General features: G+C 41.8%; 1 protein-coding gene across 8 annotated transcripts in view; it reads left to right on the top strand.

Annotated features, from left to right (window-relative positions):
- Positions 1-17,536, top strand: part of DENND2B (DENN domain containing 2B) — a 284,103-nt gene that overhangs the window by 227,342 nt on the left and 39,225 nt on the right. For all 8 annotated transcript variants that reach the window (XM_050954512.1, XM_050954509.1, XM_050954515.1 and 5 more), the window contains 3 exons: positions 5,842-5,919; positions 10,618-10,758; positions 14,113-14,261. In XM_050954512.1, the coding sequence (XP_050810469.1) occupies positions 5,842-5,919; positions 10,618-10,758; positions 14,113-14,261 (368 nt within the window). The remainder of the gene's footprint in view (positions 1-5,841; positions 5,920-10,617; positions 10,759-14,112; positions 14,262-17,536) is intronic.

Raw genomic sequence — 17,536 nt, 5'->3', positions numbered from 1 at the left:
TTTGGAGCTCCTGATGGTAATGGGGGAGGTTCTACCCGTTCCTCGCCAATTTTGGGCCCGGGAAACAAGCACAGACTGTGGGTGCAGAAAGCACAGACTGGTGGGACCGCATAGTCTTGCAGGTGTGGGACGATTCGCAGTGGCTGCGGAACTTTCGCATGCGTAAGATCACTTTCTTTGAACTTTGTGACTTGCTTTCCTCTGTCCTGAAATGCCATAATACCAGGATGAGAGCAGCCCTCACAGTGGAGAAGCGAGTGGCAATAGCCCTCTGGAAGCTTGCAACACCAGACAGCTACCGGTCAGTCGGGAATCAATTTGGAGTGGGCAAATCTACTGTGGGGGCTGCTGTGCTGGAAGTAGCCAAAGCAATCATTAAGCTGCTGCTACGAAAGGTTGTGACTCTGGGAAACGTGCAGGTCATAGTGGATGGCTTTGCTGCAATAGGATTTCCTAACTGTGGGGGGGCCATAGATGGAACCCATATCCCTATCAAAATACACCTCTACCCCGATATAACGTGACCCAATATAGCATGAATTCGGCTAGAACGCGGTAAAGCAGTGTTCCGAGGGGGCGGGGCTGCGCGCTCCGGCAGAGCAAAGCAAGTTTGACATAACGCGGTTTCACCTATAACGCAGTAAGATTTTTTTGGCTCCCAAGGACAGCGTTTATATTGGGGTAGAGGTGTAGAGATGAAAGCAGGGTTTGCATCAGCAAAGTCCAGGGTAACAACTGTGCAGCAAGGCTGCTTCAGTCTTTGTGCTGGCCATGAAACTAGCAGAATCCCCCTGGTGCTGATCCTCACCCTTCTGTTTCACAGCTCAATTCCTGGTGATTTATTTTCATCCTCCTGGGAATCAGTGCCCTATTGTCTATGAGACTAATTAGAATTCCTGCAAGCAAGGCTGGAGGAAGACTAAGAATGTACTTGGCCCTACAAAAAAAAACTCCAAATGCTTCATTCCCCCTTTCCTCAAGGAAGTGGGCAGTATATGCCCTGCATGCAAGCTGACTCCCAGCTGCCCCTAACCCAACAACCCATACTCAGAAAGAGGCTTGGATGTAGCAGTGGGGTATTAAGCAGCAGGCCGTGTTGTCAACAGTTTATACCTATCCACCGGTCACCTGACTGTGATGTGGGGCAGGAGAAGAATATAAGAATGGCCATACTTTTGGCCTTCACAACATGCCCTGGCGACGAGTTCCACAGGTTGACTATGAAAGTGTCCCTTGCAAGCTCCTTAGGTCAGGTCATTTGATATTAGCCTTTATCTTGTTCTGACAGGATAAAGCAAAAATAGTCCTGGTAAATACACTGATGAAGGGGGTCTTTCCAGCTGGAAAAGAACTGGCGTAATATGTTGCCTCTATGTTGCTTCTCCCCACAGTGTAGGAGCTATGCGGTGGCACTCATACTATTCTCAGCTCCCCACAGTCCGTACGTAACACTTCCCGACCTCAGAGTGCGCATGGGCAGGCTGTCCAGATAGGTTGATTCAGCATATCCAGTGGCCAAGTTCCATGTGCAGGTTAAAGCTGCCATCCCCTCATGGGACCACTGAGGCTGGATAGTGGCGCAAACACCATCTGTCTTTCCCAGGATTGGACCTATCCCCAGGAGGCAGAAGCCACCATTGATGCAAAGTGAAAACCAAGCCCAGATGTGAATGGCCACGGAGGGTTAGGTGTAATACACATGCTCACAATATTTTCCTGGGGAATTAACAAAGTACAGTATGAGAAGCAAGTGCTGTTTCTCTTATGTGAAGCTGCAGCCAGAGGGACAGTTTCAGCCAGGGAGACCTGTTGATACAGGATCATGCAGGTTAATGCCTGGTTTTTACAAACTCCTGACTTTAGGAGTAAATCATTTCACTTCAGGATTCCAGCCCCTGAGAGTCTCCCCAGCCTGAGACGTTTGCTCTTTTGCTCTTCGTGATGATTTGCATGTACCGAGGAGGTTCTGCTATTGGCAAAGAGAAATCCCTAAAATACAAGGAAATCATGTATAATGAATATGAGCAGGAAAGATGCCTAGCACTCATAAACTCAGTGACATGTAACCTTTAAGATATTTGTAGGAAATAATATTTCATAGGGCAGGGTCTTTGAATAAACTGCCTGGTTATTGTTTCTGGTCTTATAGATGACCCAGGAATGTGATGTTTTTACTGGCACTCAGTAAGACAGCTCTTGGCTGGTAGCTGTCCAAGAGTCCTGGCATTACTTCAGCATTCCTGCAGATTTGACACAATGATTTTAACCAAAATCCCACATGCTTGATATAATCACTCAATGCCTTTAGAAAGGGTTTTATACCTAATATGGACAAAAAAAGGATTTTGCTGTTTTCAAAGATGTGACGTGTGGTGAGCAAGTTTGGATTCAGAAATACACTCATCTGTGTTCACTTAAGTGCAGCATTTTTTCATGGTCTTTATTATAACAGCACAAGCACCTGCTAACTGTCCCAGCGATTCTCTGATTTAAAAAACACAGCCAGATGTCTTCCAGCTTCTTCCGAATCAGCTCTGCATGGCATGTAAATGATAAGCCCACTTTGTGGAAACAACTTGCATAATCCTCATAGTCTAATGATGAGACACTGACACTAAATGCCACCAACTTATTATGGTAAAAGGGGAGAGATCATTATCCATTTTGATTAAATATAAAAGTAAGCAAAAGCAGACAGAAATTGTGACATAGGGCTCCTCTGTCTCATAGTATTAGGGCTGATTCTTTCACTGTTTTCCATCTTATACAGCTGGGCAAAGTGGGTGTAAAATGATACCAGCTCAGAGTGTTGGTGTGTTACACCTGCTTTTCATTCATTGTGCACAGGCAGAAAGACTCCACAAGGTGTGGGGCAACAGAGAACTAGACCCACTGTCTGAGATCCTACTCAGAATTCTTTAATGGCAAGGCAAAGTAGTTTGGTAGCATGTCTGCAGTGGGTTGGTGCAGGGTGCTTGCAGTTCCTAGACAAGGAGAGACAGGAATTCCTGCAGTAATGTCAGCTCTGGGGCAGTCTCTGTGTTTTATCTCAATAGCACGTCATGCCAACTGATCCATTGAAAGGGGACTTTTGTTAAGTTCAGAGACTTCCTTTTGGTCATGGTTCTGTGCTCAATGGAAAAAGGAGAATGGGCTAGTACACCTTTCAGAGGCATTTCCATCTGTGGACCTGCTGTCCCTCTGCAGGGCAGTAGCAAATACAGGTGACTGTGGATGACATTCTGGTAGTCTAGGACCTGATCCAATGCCCTTTGCAGTGGGAGTCTTCCCACTAACATCAGTGGATTTTGGATCAGGTCTCTGATTTCCCATGGGTGGTGATTCAGGAAAACTCTTAAGCACATGCATAAGTGTTTTCCTGAATAGGGATACATAAGCACAGCCATACTAGGTCAAACCAATGGTCTACCTAGCCCAATATCCTGTCTTCCGACATTGACCAGTGCCAGACGCTTCAGAGGGAATGACTAGAACAGGGCAATTTCAAGTGATCCAGACCCTGTAGTCCAGTCCCAACTTCTGTCAGTTAGAGCTTAGGGACACCTGGAGCATGGAGTTGCATCCTGAGCATCTTGGCTAATAGCCATTGATTGGCCTATCCTCTAATAACTTATCAAATTCTTTTTTGAACTCAGTTATATTTTTGGCCTTCACAGTATCCCCTGGCAATGAGTTCCACAGGTTGACTGTACATATTTGTTTTAAATCTTCTGCCTATTAATTTAAGTGGATAACCCATGATTCTTTTGTTATATAAAGGGGTAAATAACTTCTCTATTCACTTTCTCTACACTAACCATGATTTTATAGCCCTCTGTGATATTCCCCCTTAGTTCTCTCTTTTCTAAGCTGAACAGTGCCAGCCTTTTTAATATCTCCTTGTATGGAAGCTGTTACGTACCCCTAATCATTTCTCCCCCCCACCCTCTTAGTGCCTTTTCCAGTTCTAATATATCTTTTTTGAGATGGGGTGACCAGAACTGCACTCAGTGTTCAAGATGTGGGCGTAACATGGATTAATATAGTGAGATTATATTTTCTGTCTTCTTATCTATCCCTTTCCTAATGGTTCCTAACATTCTATTAGCTTTTTTGCCTGCTGTTGGACACTGTTTTCAGAGAACTATCTACAATAACACGAAGATCTCTTTGTTGAGCCGTAAAAGCCAATTTAGACTCAATCATTTTGTATGTATAGTTGGGCTTATTTTTTCCTATGTGCATTACTTTAAACTAATTGACACTGAATTTCATCTGCCGTGTTGTAGCCCAGTCACCCAGTCTAGTAAGATCCTGTTCCTGAATCTGGACCATAAGTACTCAGTAGATCTGCCCAACATCCATTGTCCATGAAGAATGGTCTTCAACATTTTTCTGGGTGAAATTAAGGCTTCTGTGATTAGTACTATTTTATTGTTCAGTGACAACAAATTTAACTGGGGTGGGGGAGATACAAAGAAAAAAAGGGAAACTCCAGATTTCTTCTAATTTCTACTGCCTTGTGTTTGTCCCTGAAATCAGCAAAATATCTCTGTGTTGGTTTAATTGCTCAACCTCAAACTAGATGATAGCAGAACTGGAATTTGGCATGTTAAAAATGTAATGGAAAGCCACTGCACATGCCCTGTACATTGCAGCTGTTTGTTATTTAAATATTGACAGTGTGCTTGGCACAGTCTGAGGGACAAAGGAAGACTTGGTCTCTGTCCCAGGGAACTCACTCCCACTCAGATGGGATTTTCCAAAGTCCTCAGCACTAGCCTAACTCAGATTGGAACCAGTGGTTTCAATGGGAGCAGAATTAGGCTAACTCTGAGCCCCGGCCATTGGCTTCAGTGGGAACAGAGTTAGCTCAATGCTGAGTACTTGAGAATAGCTCACCCCTAAGAGTTAGATTTTGCCCAATGAAGGATGCTTCTTTTTCTTTGCCTGTGCCATCAGACTGTTCCAGAGACAGTGCACCACTCTTAATATGACTCTTACCAATGCTCTTGCTGGGGTGGTTCTACATTGCCCCCAGTGCAGAGCTGTGGCTAAATGCCACAATTCAGCACCGAATGTGGAGGATACGTTGTGTGCAGCTCAATGGAACCAATGGCAATTTACACTATTGGAGGATGTGGCCTATTACGAATATATCTCTAGTTGTCTTCAAGAGGGGAATGTACATCAAATTCTCTAGGTAGCTTTTGTTGATTTGTTTTTGTGTGTCAAGCATAATTTTCACTTTTAACTGTTTAGATTATTCAGATTTTGCACGTTTTTTACATGTGCAAATAAGTAGCCCCCAACTAATGTGGAGGATCTAAATGACAACCCTATTGGATTTAGGTTGTGCATGTCTTTGTTTAGCTCTCTGATCATACTAGTCTTGAGTTAAGAAGTCTTTGACCATCGTGGTGTGATTGGGGAACAAAAATGACCATTAAACCTTCCCCTAGCCTTCCCATTCTCATCCTTTCCTGCAAGTACCCAGCCCCTGTGCAGCCCCACTCTTCCTACTGGCTCTGGAATAAAGGGGAGCAATTGCTGAGACACGAGTTACAGCCATCTGTAACTGTACTGTATGGCTGCGAGTTGGAATGATATCGGGGAACAGCTCCAATGCATTGTGATTTCCAAAGTGGATAAGCATTCTTGATGCCTTTTAGTTTCCTGCCTTATGGAAGGAATATAATGCTTTTTCAAGAGTAACTATTTTGGTGAAGAAATGGATAGCAAAAGATTTAGCACAATAGCCAAGCTATTGTGCTATATAAGTGTATTTTCTTGTGGCTCAAAATTAAGAAGTAATTTCAGTCTCTCTTTCATTGTTATCAGCCAAGTGGAAAAGGTCCACGCCTACCTGAAGTATATTGTGTCATCAGCCGGCTGGGTTGCTTTGACTTATTTTCCAAGGTAAGTTTCCTTTTCCCTTCCCCCCAATATTTCACTTAATTTGACTACTCACTGAGAAATGTCTATATTAATGAACTTAACACAGAGAATTTTTTAATTTGATGGGCAGCAACAGTATTTTACATTTAGACATTTCATTATTATTGGGTACATCAAAGAATGTCGTATTGCTTCTGTGTCTGAAGCAAATCTTGATTTGAAAAACATCTGGGTGTTCGTATGCATTGGTTGCCTAAGGCTTTTTTCCATTGTTTTCTAAAACTATTCTCTGCTGACCTGTAATTCTTGGCATGCATGTTTGAAATGATGGGCCAATACCACTTTTACGCCAGTACTCCCCCACTGGAGTAATGAGGTCAAAAATCAAGATTATTCCATAAGCGGATTCTGTTATAGTGGGATCCTTCTATCACAAGAAGTTGTGTTAACAATAATAATCTAATTAGAAGGAACAAATGTGACACCAAAGTTGCATCATACTTTGATCTGGTTTACTTAAGGAATAAAGTTCCTAGTACAGAAGTTGCAAGACAATAAATAGCTTATTCAGGCTGATTAAACACTGAAGTAAGGCTGAGGCATTTGATAGTCAAAGCAGCTGACTCAGAGTGTGTTCCAGTACCATAAACATTCTTTTTACATTCAACAAAAGGATATTCAAATAAAACAAAGCAGTCACAAATATTTTTCTTCCTTGATTAGAGTTTGAAATGTCCAGGCTGCTGCTAACATAGTGCTTCTAACATCCAAGGGCACATCCTGTGCAACTCGTGAGCATTTAATTGTGATAGAGCCGTACCAAGCAGGACTTTAGTGTGATTTGTGAGAGGACAATGACATTTCTGACTTTGAGTGAATACCTTTCTTCCCCCTCTTATACGATCCCTGGTAGCATGTGACACAATTTAGACCTTTCAGCTCATATGTGAATACAGTGTTGAGTAAACGATATGTCTGTTTGCAAGGAACTTATCACTTTGGCAGTCAGACCCAAGGGAGTTTTACAGAACTTAAGACCAAATATTTATTTATTTCTTTTATTTACTGAATAAAATTGGCTAGTTTTTGGTTGTGAGGTTAGGTTTTGGGTTTGATAAAATCATGACATTTTCTGTAATTTACATGATCTGATCATACAGAATGTTATCTTCCATATAAGCATGTTTTGAGCTTCTCAGGATAAAACTTTGATTAACATGAATCAAGCTTTAAAAAATCAGATAAAAGTAGGTAATACCAGTCCTGTTTATGACGTCATATAAAAGGTCAAACCAAAGGGTTGTTCCAATAGCCTCTTGACATAACCAGTGTCTGTCTAAAGATGATTGCAGCTGATGCAGAAACACCATGCTGGAACATGGTGAATAGGGGTAACAAAAAGATTGTGGAAGCTAATGATACAGAGATGTCATGACACTCTTCCTTCTCTTTGATGTTGCTGTCTAACTTTGATGATGGCTTAGTTCTCTGAGGCTTTTTAGGGGGGAAAGATAAAGCAGATATTAAAAAATTGAACATTACAATACCTTGCTGCCAGCACACTAGCCAAAAATATCAGTCAAGATGGAGACATGAAGTGTGCGCAAGTCCATGGAGTGGACAGTTTATGCCAGAAAATACCAGAGATGGGCCAGAATTGCAAAAATTCTGTTTGCACATTGGTGCCCAAACCTTGCATTTGCTCACGTAAATGAGCATTTGATGCAAATTAGCTACTCATGACATATGCAAATAATTTCATTTATATGAGCTTGCATATTATTTTAATGTGCTCACTTAGTGGCTGGCTGAAAAGTTTACTCCAGATGTCAGTTTCCTCCTTATCAGCCATATAGTTAAATTGTAGTAAAGGTCTGTTGTTTTTTTCTCACTTGTACTAGTTTTACACTGGTAGAGTTCCATTGGCTTCAATAGGAGTCAAGTATCAGAGGGGTAGCTATGTTAGTCAGGATCTGTAAAAGCAGCAAAGAGTCCTGTGGCACCTTGTAGACTAACAGACGTATTGGAGCATGAGCTCTCGTGGGTGAATACCCACTTTGTCGGATGCATGTCACCCACAAAAGCTCATACTCCAATACGTCTGTTAGTCCGTAAGGTGCCACAGAACTCTTTGCTGCTTCAATAGGAGTGATTCCCAGGTGATCATGGAAAAGAAGAAGGTAAACACTGGTGACATTAGGGACATTTGGCCTAATCCAGAAGTTCTTATTCCTGGTGTGGGGAGTTCTACTCCCATTGAATTTGTAGGCCGGGCCCACTGTTAGGAAAGAGCTACTTACTTCTTCCTGCTAATGTGATTCCTGGGCCATTGTGTCTGGTTCACACAGAAATAACTAGTCTTAGTTGAAGATCACAGACTCAGCTCCCACTAATGTGAGTTCGAATTGAAGGTATTCAGCACCTGGCAAGACCGAGTACTAGATCCCTGGATCAGCTCTTATATGGGTGGGGGAGTCAGTTTGAAGTACCAGTATGTAGAACAGATTTGTTTCTGGTGCAGATTAAGATTCTTAAGAGACAGTGAGAACATCCTTTTTTCCTAGTTTGTAAAAGCGAAACCAACGTGCCCCAACTGGTAAAACTAATGGGAAGGAGGAAAGTTATCCTGATGGTACACTTAGCATAAGTAGACAAAACAGGAAACTGCAACCTTCATATAAAAACGTGATGGGAGAGACTACTGAGATATTAAATCTTGTACATTACGTAGCTGAGAAGCAGAAAAAGCCCTTTGCTTTTGATTATCTGCATTATTTTAATTCCCTTTGGATCCCACTTTATGTACTGTGGCGATATCTATTTAAAGACAGATTTGAGAACCACAGATTTCCTCACTTCCAAACTCAGCCAGTGCATGCAGTCATGGTCTTGGCAGATGTTTTTGTCCATTTTTAGACTCATGAGATGTCTTTGTCCAAACTTTCTTCATTTTAGAAATATATTATTTGTATTGTGCTGACAGGGTCAGTGCCCCACCAGACTAGGCATTGTCCAAACCCATAACATGACACAGTCGCTCCTCCCAACAGCTTTCAATTGACTGTACCTAATTTAAAAGTATGTGATTCATTTAATTTATATTTAGCATATAATGCCAACAATGTAAAGAATCACTTAGCACCTACAGAAAAGGAGACCAGTGTTGGCAGCAGCACAAAGGCTTGCCTAGGAGATACTACAGCTGGGTCTACACTAAAAAGTTAAGTTGACCCAGGAATGTTGTTCAGGGATGTGAAAAATCCATGCTTCTGAACAGTGTAGTTAAGGCAACCTAACCCCTAGTGTAGACAGTGCTAGGTCAGCAGATGAATTCTTCCGTCACCTTGTTACTATCTTTCAGGGAGGTGGATTAACTACAGCAATGGGAGAACATCTCCCATTGCTGTAGTGAGTGTCTACACAGAAGGTCTACAGCTGTGCCGCTCTAACGGTTTACGTGTAGATGTAGCCAAGGGAACAGAAGAAATAGTATTACATCAATACTACTTAGCCACTGGACTGGCCTTCAGTAAGGAGCTTCTCTAATCTGCTGTGAGCGGTTGTCACCCAAGCAAGTTACCTTCAGAATGAAATTAATATAAACTTTTATGATCACCCTCCACTCTCATTGACTTCAATGGGAGCTGCAAGTACTCGGTACTTGTTAGATGCGCACCATTAGTGCTGCAGAGAGGGCTGGGAGCCAGTGCTCCAGTTAGTGCCTTTGTTGGCTTTTGGGGTCATTTAGCTATTATTGTAACTCTCCAGCTCATATTTAAGTATCGTTTCAGATGCTGTTTCAATGGAAAGCATTTCCAACAGCAACAACGGAAAGTGCCTGGCTTTGACAGACTAACTATTGCGTGGCCCATTGCTCATGAGTAGTGGTTAAAAGATCAGTCTTCAGGTCAAACCACTAACTGCTTTAAAGCTTGCTTTCCCCTCTTCTTTAGGTTTATCAGCATCATGTTCTATTTAATATGGGAAAACTTTGCTGTGGTCTAATTTATGTCGGCCTGTGTGAATAAAATGAGAAGAAGAAGAAGGAAAAAAACAATTCTCTGAATCTCCCCGAGTTCCATCTGTTCAGTATACAGCTAAATTGTCTATTCTGTGTCATGGCAAATGGAAAATGACATTTAGTGCAGATATCCAATGTAAAGAGTAGGGCATGCTTCACAAAACCCACTCGGGATCAGCTCTGTTTTGAGCATAGGGATTGTGACGTGATCACTGTCTCCTCATTTCAGATTCTGAAGCAGGAAACGCTGTATGTCACAGAATCCCATTTCACTTTTCCTAAGAGCAAAGATGTCAACCCTGATGTCCTAGCCAAAGTCCAATTCTACCAATCACATTTTGCCTCTGTGAAGTCTCCCTGCAGTTACCAGTGGATAAGTTATTCCTTCCTTACTTTTCTAAAAACTGCTTTGAAGTGTGGCTGGCGCAGAATGCCTTCTATGCTCCATCCCAGAGGTGGCTGCATTTTATCAATAGATTAAATGATCTTGATCTCGATCTCTCTACATATTCAGCCTTCAGTTACACTCATGCAACCCCTGTGATTCTGCTGTGACATTAATGGTATTGAACACATGCACATCAGGGGAGAATTAGGCATGTAGTCTGGTACATGTTGGGGACAGAAGATGCTTTAGGGATGTATGTTGTTGTTGTTCTGATATGTTCTCTCTTTCACATTGGACTGTGATGGATCAGATCCTGGATGAGGTTGAAAGAAGAAGGGGGATCTCTGCTGCCCTGGTTTATCCATTTATGAGGAGTCTGATGGAGTCTCCTTTTCCTGCACCTGGAAAGACAATCAAAGTCAAGACTTTTCTGCCTGGAGCTGGAAATGAGGTAAAAGGCTACTGCAAACCTTAAATCCCAAACCTAACACCTCTACTCTACAAATACTAAAAAGAAGCCAAAGAAAGAAAGATGAAGATGGGGGAACCATGAAATTTCGTGGGAGGGTTCTGGAAAACAGCAGCATAATTACCATTAACAATAATTCCCTTTGATGATTATAAACCAGTTTTATGTTCATTAGTTCTCTGGAAGTTTGATAATAAAGTTCCAAAATACTCCAAGTTCTTGTGTATTTTACAGAAGAGCTATGATGTGGCTGAACTTTACTGCAGTATTAGCAAGCTAGAATCCATCCATAAGGTGTTTTCCATTATGACTGTATACCACCAGATCAGGAACTTAGAAGTTATTACGACTGTCATTGTTCAGAGATATGGAATTGGCTAAAGAATTTACCAGCAGCATTTGGTGACAATTTTAAACATCAGTGTTTTGAAATAAATAGTTATTTACCTGACCCCCAAAGCAATGGCCTATATATGGAACAGCAGATTTTATAAAACATCTTATGGATTTTTAAAGAGAGAGAGAGTGTGTGTGTGTGTGTATTTGTTACAGAAATCCAGTTAAAAATGCAAGATGTAAAAGTCCAATAGAATCCTAGTATTGTAGATTATGTGGGCTACTAGAGAATATCAATGATAGTATGTTGGCTAAAAAGTGATTTTTAACTAGACCCATTTGGTGTGTCAAATTCTGCTGTGTACTCTTGGTGTATCCAGAATAACTCCACTCATTTATTTGGATGGACTAACTGTAGAATTATGGAGAATAGAATTTGTCTGAATGAATGGCATAGAAAAAAGAAGGTGATTTTCTTCTTAGAGTTCTATTTTACTGTCAAGTTCTCTGCCTATTTTTAAATCGGATCACATTTTCTAGTGACCTAAAGCCAGTAACTTCAGTGGTGTTACAGTTTGCACCATAATATCTTTTGGGCTGAAATGAAAAGGGTAAGGCACATTTGAAGTCTTCAATGCTCATACTGTGGAAAGCATAAGGAATTCTGAGGGTCTGACTTTAGGAATAAAGGCAAGATTTCATAGTGCTTTCTAGATGCTAATGTATACGATAACTGGATCTGTAGTCCTGCCCCATTTAACTCATGCGCCAGATCCCTTCCATGCAAAAATACTGATAATGCTAACCTTAATACATGGAAACAAACAAGTACAGTAAAGCAGGCAGCAGATCAAAAAGACTTTAATTAGGCTCAGCTTTGTTCTCAGTTACACAAGTGTAGGTGATTAGAATTTTTTTAGATTTAGGTGAAATTGCACTGGCTTACTTGAGAACAGAATTTGGCCCTTCCACTGTAATGCTTCTGGCAGAGACGCAAACAGCAACTAACTAGGAAACAAACCTTGTATTCTTGCATGAAGAGCAGATAGAAGCAGAAGACTTTGCAAAGCACAGAAAATGTCTGTGGTGTTTATAAAAACTGTTGTGACTTGCAGTGCATCCCACAGCAAGATTACAGTGTTGGAAACTAAGGGCTTGTCTACACTAGCACTTTACAGCTCTGCAACTTTCTCACTCGGGGGTGTGAAAAAACACACCTCTGAGTGCAGCAAGTTTCAGTGCTGTAAAGCGCCAGTGTAGACAGTGCACCCGTGCTAGGAACCGTGCTCCCAGTGCTGGGAGCTACTCCCCTCATAGAGGTGGTTTTTTTAGAGCGCTGGGAGTGCCGCGACTACACAAGCCATGGTAAAGCGCTGCTGCAGCAATGCTTTAACATTGCCAATGTAGACTAGCCCTTAGTAACTAGTCCCCAGTGATTTGGCACATTAACATGACTTAACAAGCCTTCAGTCACCATGCTGAGAAATGTTTTAACTCTTAGTACTGGTCACCTTTATGAAACTTAAAGCAATGGGAGCTAGCATTTACCCCACCGGTAGTATCAGTCAGGAAAACACAATCACTCAACAATGGTATGTTTGCTGATTTTTGCAGCAGTGGTAGGGTGGTGGATATGTGGTATTACAGTGGGAGAATATTTGTTTGCATATTTTGGGTTTCTTAAAAAAATCTAATCACAAAATGTGACTCTACACAATATGGATGCAACAGTGATTTTCTTCTGACTGTTCCTAGGGTGACCAGACAGCAAGTGTGAAAAATGGGGACAGAGTATGGGGGGTAATAGGAGCCTATATAAGAAAAAGCCCCAAAAATCGGGACTGTCCCTATAAAATCGGGACATCTGGTCACCATAACTGTTCCTGTCCTGTCCCTGAGCACAACGGCATCACAAAAGAACTGGTATCAGTCCATTTTGTTTCCACTCTCCTGCACTCTGCTGCTAACTGCAGTGTTGTTTTGGAGCAGTTTCACAAGGGCTAATTCACTTTTAAACGAATACCATAATGTTAATAGAATCTGGAACTGTAGATATGAAAGCATAAAAATACTTTATACCAATACGTTGGCTGTGGCTTTAGGATACACAGGAGGATGGATAGTATAAGAGATGATTATGGTCCTGGGGATGTGTTCTCTGAGATTTCAACTAGGTCTTAATCTGACAAAAAATAATACGTATATTATGTACAGTATAAGGAGTGGGGTCTTTTTTGGTAAAGTCTGGTCATATGCAGTATTTTGCAGCTGTCCACTTCCAATGAGTTTACCCTAGTTTCTCCAAATGTCAGTAGATCATCAGCTGCTGCCCTGCCCTTCTATCTCTTTCTCTCCTTCCTTTGCACTCTTCTATGTGTTTTTACCCTTCTCTGTTTTTCTATCAACCATCTTTGAAGTCGCAGCCTAAACCTGGCTCACACAGGGCTGGATGTTAAAGGGATCATGCAATTCCACAGGTTAAAATCTTAGATGAAGAAATCAACCTAATAAATCTGAGGAAAGGGGCTCAGATGCGAGGGGATGGTTGCAGCATGGAAACGAGGACAGAGTGGAACTTGTCAGATGTTGCCATTCAAGCCATGATCCTCACTCCCCAGAAACAGTTACAAGTTCCGGTTTTTGCTGTATGCTGCTGACACAGTCGAGCTGCCCATTTTCAAAGTGGATGTTTATAAAGCAGGACTATTTCATCCTAGCAAATGAGGGCTGATTTAATGCACAGAGAGTTTCTTTTTGGGAGGCAGATTAGATTTGCAAGCATAACCTGGTGAGGAGGTGTGCAACAGAATGCTGCTCTGGAGCATGCATCTCCTTTTAGTTTCTCTGCAAAGGAGAGAGTGAGAATGAAAGTCCCTTATCTCCTCAGCACAGGGAATGAGGCAGTTAGCGCCATGTGGCTTGTGCATGGGTGAAAGGCATCTGAAGAGCTAGTGAAGCCTGACCAGTTAAACTAACTTACATTTCTTTGAATGCATTCAGGTGATAGAGCTTCGGCGTCCGATGGACTCACGTCTGGAACACGTGGACTTTGAATGTTTATTCCAGTGCCTCAGTGTACGACAGATCATCAGGATCTTTGCTTCCCTTCTGCTGGAGCGACGTGTGATCTTCATAGCAGATAAGCTCAAGTAAGTGGCAAAGGAACTTTAACTATAACATATTGTTGGAGCCAGCATTGTCTGATGATACAAAGGGCATTCAGAGATGGAGAAGGGGATTGCTGGAAGTCAAGCTTCTCCCTCCGCAGACATGAGATGAGTCACTAAAATAACTCCTGCTGATTCTAGTGGAAATTATGTGTAGCTTGCAGTTGGTGAATAGAACCAGCTCTGTTACTAGCAGCAAGACACTTAACATGTCTCTGTTTCAGTTTTCCCATTGGTAAAGTGGGGATAAAAACATTTACCTATCCATGAACAATCTCTGCAGTCGTAAGAGCACAGTCTTGCCCTTGTGCTTGGCTCAAGCAGGGGGGAAGGCCCTAATTAAACAACACTTTGCCCTCACATAATTATTTTTCATCCCTAGCTCTCCAAGCTCTTTACAAAGATTGGTAACATCATCGTTTTACAATGGAGAAACTGAGGCACAGTGTCAATTGAAGCTCAAATTTTCATGCATTCACTGAGTTTGAGTACCCAGCTTGAGACCTGTGAGGCCTGATTTCCAGATATAATGAGCACAGGCACCTGCAGTCAATGGGAGCTCTGAATATCAGGCCTTAGTAACCTTAAGAGGAGTTCCAGAAATTGAAGCACCCAAAATCAACAGACATTTGCCAAAAGTTACAGAATGAGTTAGAATAGAACCTAGGTCTCCTGTCTCCCAGTGTCCATGCATAGTCACTGGACCAGAAGTGAGCTCAGCTGTATATTCTGTCATGGCTAGGCATGCAGAACTTCCGTTAACTTAGTGCTGCCACAACTGGCTGTTTCTTAAAGATATCCTCTGACTCTCATACACATAGGGATATATCAGACTGCCTTGCCAGTAGATTAACAAGTAGTTACAATGACACCTGGATTTTTAACACCTGGGTTAGTTGAGGACTTTGCTGTGTTGGTCTAATTTAGTGGTATAAGCATAAACCTTAAATTACCTAGATTATTTGAAAACAAAGGTTCAAATTCCATTAAGATCAATTTATCTGTTCCTTCTTGTGTAAAGTGTCGCCCAGTTTACGGTCTCGAGACCTTTCAAAGGAGATTGTTAAAAACAAGGTCTTGTCATTTGGACATTAAAAATCTATGGCACTTATTTGTATGTCAAGAGGTTTGCCACAATCTCCTGAGCCAAAATTTTCCTTCTCTATGTTGTGCACTGGTAATCTGTTGGACTGCTACCCTCCACCCCAGAGGTGGGTGCATTTCAGCAATGATCTTTGCACATAATTTATGGAGTATTTCTGGAATTAAAGGATCTATAGAAATGTAAAAAAAAAAAAATAAAAAAATGTTGTATTACTTTGCTATATTTTACCCCACAGCGAGAATGTTTGTGTCATTCCCCTCCACATGGAAATTTAAGGAGCATAGTCACATAATAGCAAAGATGCTTAGATTAGAAAAACACCCTAGTATTGCTAAAACTTTAATAATAGTGACAATATTTTTCACTTAGCACCTTCAAAGCATTGTACAAACATTAGCTGAGTTTCATAAAAATGCAGTGAGGCAGATAAAAATTGTTAGCCCCATTTTACAGAGGAGGGAAGTGAGGTCTGGAGAGATTGAATGACTTGTTCAAGGCCATAGAGAAAGTCTCTTGATAGCAGTAGGATTTGAACTCCAGTGTTCCTTGCTCCCAGACCATGCTGCCTCTTATACTGTCACTAAGTGCCCTATGTCTGTCTTTCTGTTGACTCAAGTACATGTACAGTTCATAGAACCAGAAGGTTAATATTGCCACTAGCAGCTGGTTGAGATATTTTCCCCAGGTGACCTTACAAACTCTGAATCCATTTCCTTGCAGAGATTTTGCTTAAGATTCAACTGTACCATTTGGGTACAGTCCATGAGTGGTGCTCCCTGCTACACCTCTTCAGGGGCATATCTTGCACCTGTCCTACCTCCTCCCTGCCTCCTTTGGGGCATGCGCTCCCCTAAGGTGATAGGGAGGGAGCAGTCCTTGTGCTCCCCAAGCTCAGGGATGGCAATTGGGCATGGCTCTTACATAGGCCCTGCAAGACAGAGGGGATGTCTTGTACCTCCCTCCCCCATTGTCTCCCACTGGAATAAGACCCAATCCAGCCTTTCATTAGATGCAAGTGTGATCAATGCCAACACATGTAAACACTTTGAGAGATATGTTCAACCATAGCATGCTAAATAATAAACAATGGCAAATAAAAATAAAGACCTCCATTTATTACACTCAGGAACATCCAGAATCCCTTAAAAGGACCTAAAGGAATGTACGGGTGGTTGAAAAGACAGATGGATTTAACCAAACAAACTCTGCTAAGTGCTTTATCAGCCCTGTCCTTCTCTGAATGATCGCCAGGAATAATAGCTGCACTTAGTGGTCGCCAGCGTATATAATAGCAAAAATACTTTGCATAGTAAAAGCTTTACAACCTTTGGGGGATAATTTCTTAAAGCTGTGGACTCTTTTCAGGTTATAACATGCCTTCCTTAGCAGTATGTCTTGCTGTCTAAAACAACATGAAGATTTTATTAGATCACTCATCCCGTCGGTAACCCTTAGTCTGATTGACCATTCAGAATGATTTAATTTCATGTAAACCCCTGGTGAAGATTGTTCCGCTAATCCAGGGTTTCTCCAGTCTTTTCAAAGGCTGTAAGTTGCATCATTGATATCAGTGTCAGGTGGCTTTCAAAATGTATTTTATGTTCCTTCTGGCTGTTTCTCTACAGTGTTATTAATTATATTGTTACTAAACAATTTTGTTTTGCTGGTTATATAACAATATTAGTGGACCCCATATGCACCACTGCATTCGTACTTCTCAGAATGACATGGCCCCATGGCCTCCTCTATTACATAATGCTGCGGGGGGGAGAACAATTTGCACAGAATAGCGCTGGAGCAAATAGAGGGTACAAGGTTCAGTGAAGTACTGTCATCATTCTGTAGCTCCCCAGGACCCCTATGCAAACCGCTGAGAACCCTCAACCCATTGACTTCAGGTGCACCTTGGAGGTTTGAGCACTAAATCCACAACAGGGAGGCATTTGATGGAGGCATGGCCTAATTCTGAGGGGTTGAGATTGTTCTTCTAAGCATATGCAAAAAATGCCTCACACAGCACATGACAAGGATTTATCACTGAATTTGATCCGCTGCTGGGATCATTAGCTTCCTCATCTTGGGCTGGGTACCGACGGGAGGGTGATGTGAATGCTGATCCACGCTGGGAAGCAGCCTCTCTGTGGCATGCTTT

The sequence above is a fragment of the Gopherus flavomarginatus genome, chromosome 5, assembly GCF_025201925.1.
Source record: "Gopherus flavomarginatus isolate rGopFla2 chromosome 5, rGopFla2.mat.asm, whole genome shotgun sequence".
In the NCBI taxonomy this organism is placed as follows: domain Eukaryota; kingdom Metazoa; phylum Chordata; order Testudines; family Testudinidae; genus Gopherus; species Gopherus flavomarginatus.
The sequence above is the reverse complement of the archived record's forward strand: the minus strand, read 5'-3'. Positions and strand labels throughout refer to the sequence as shown.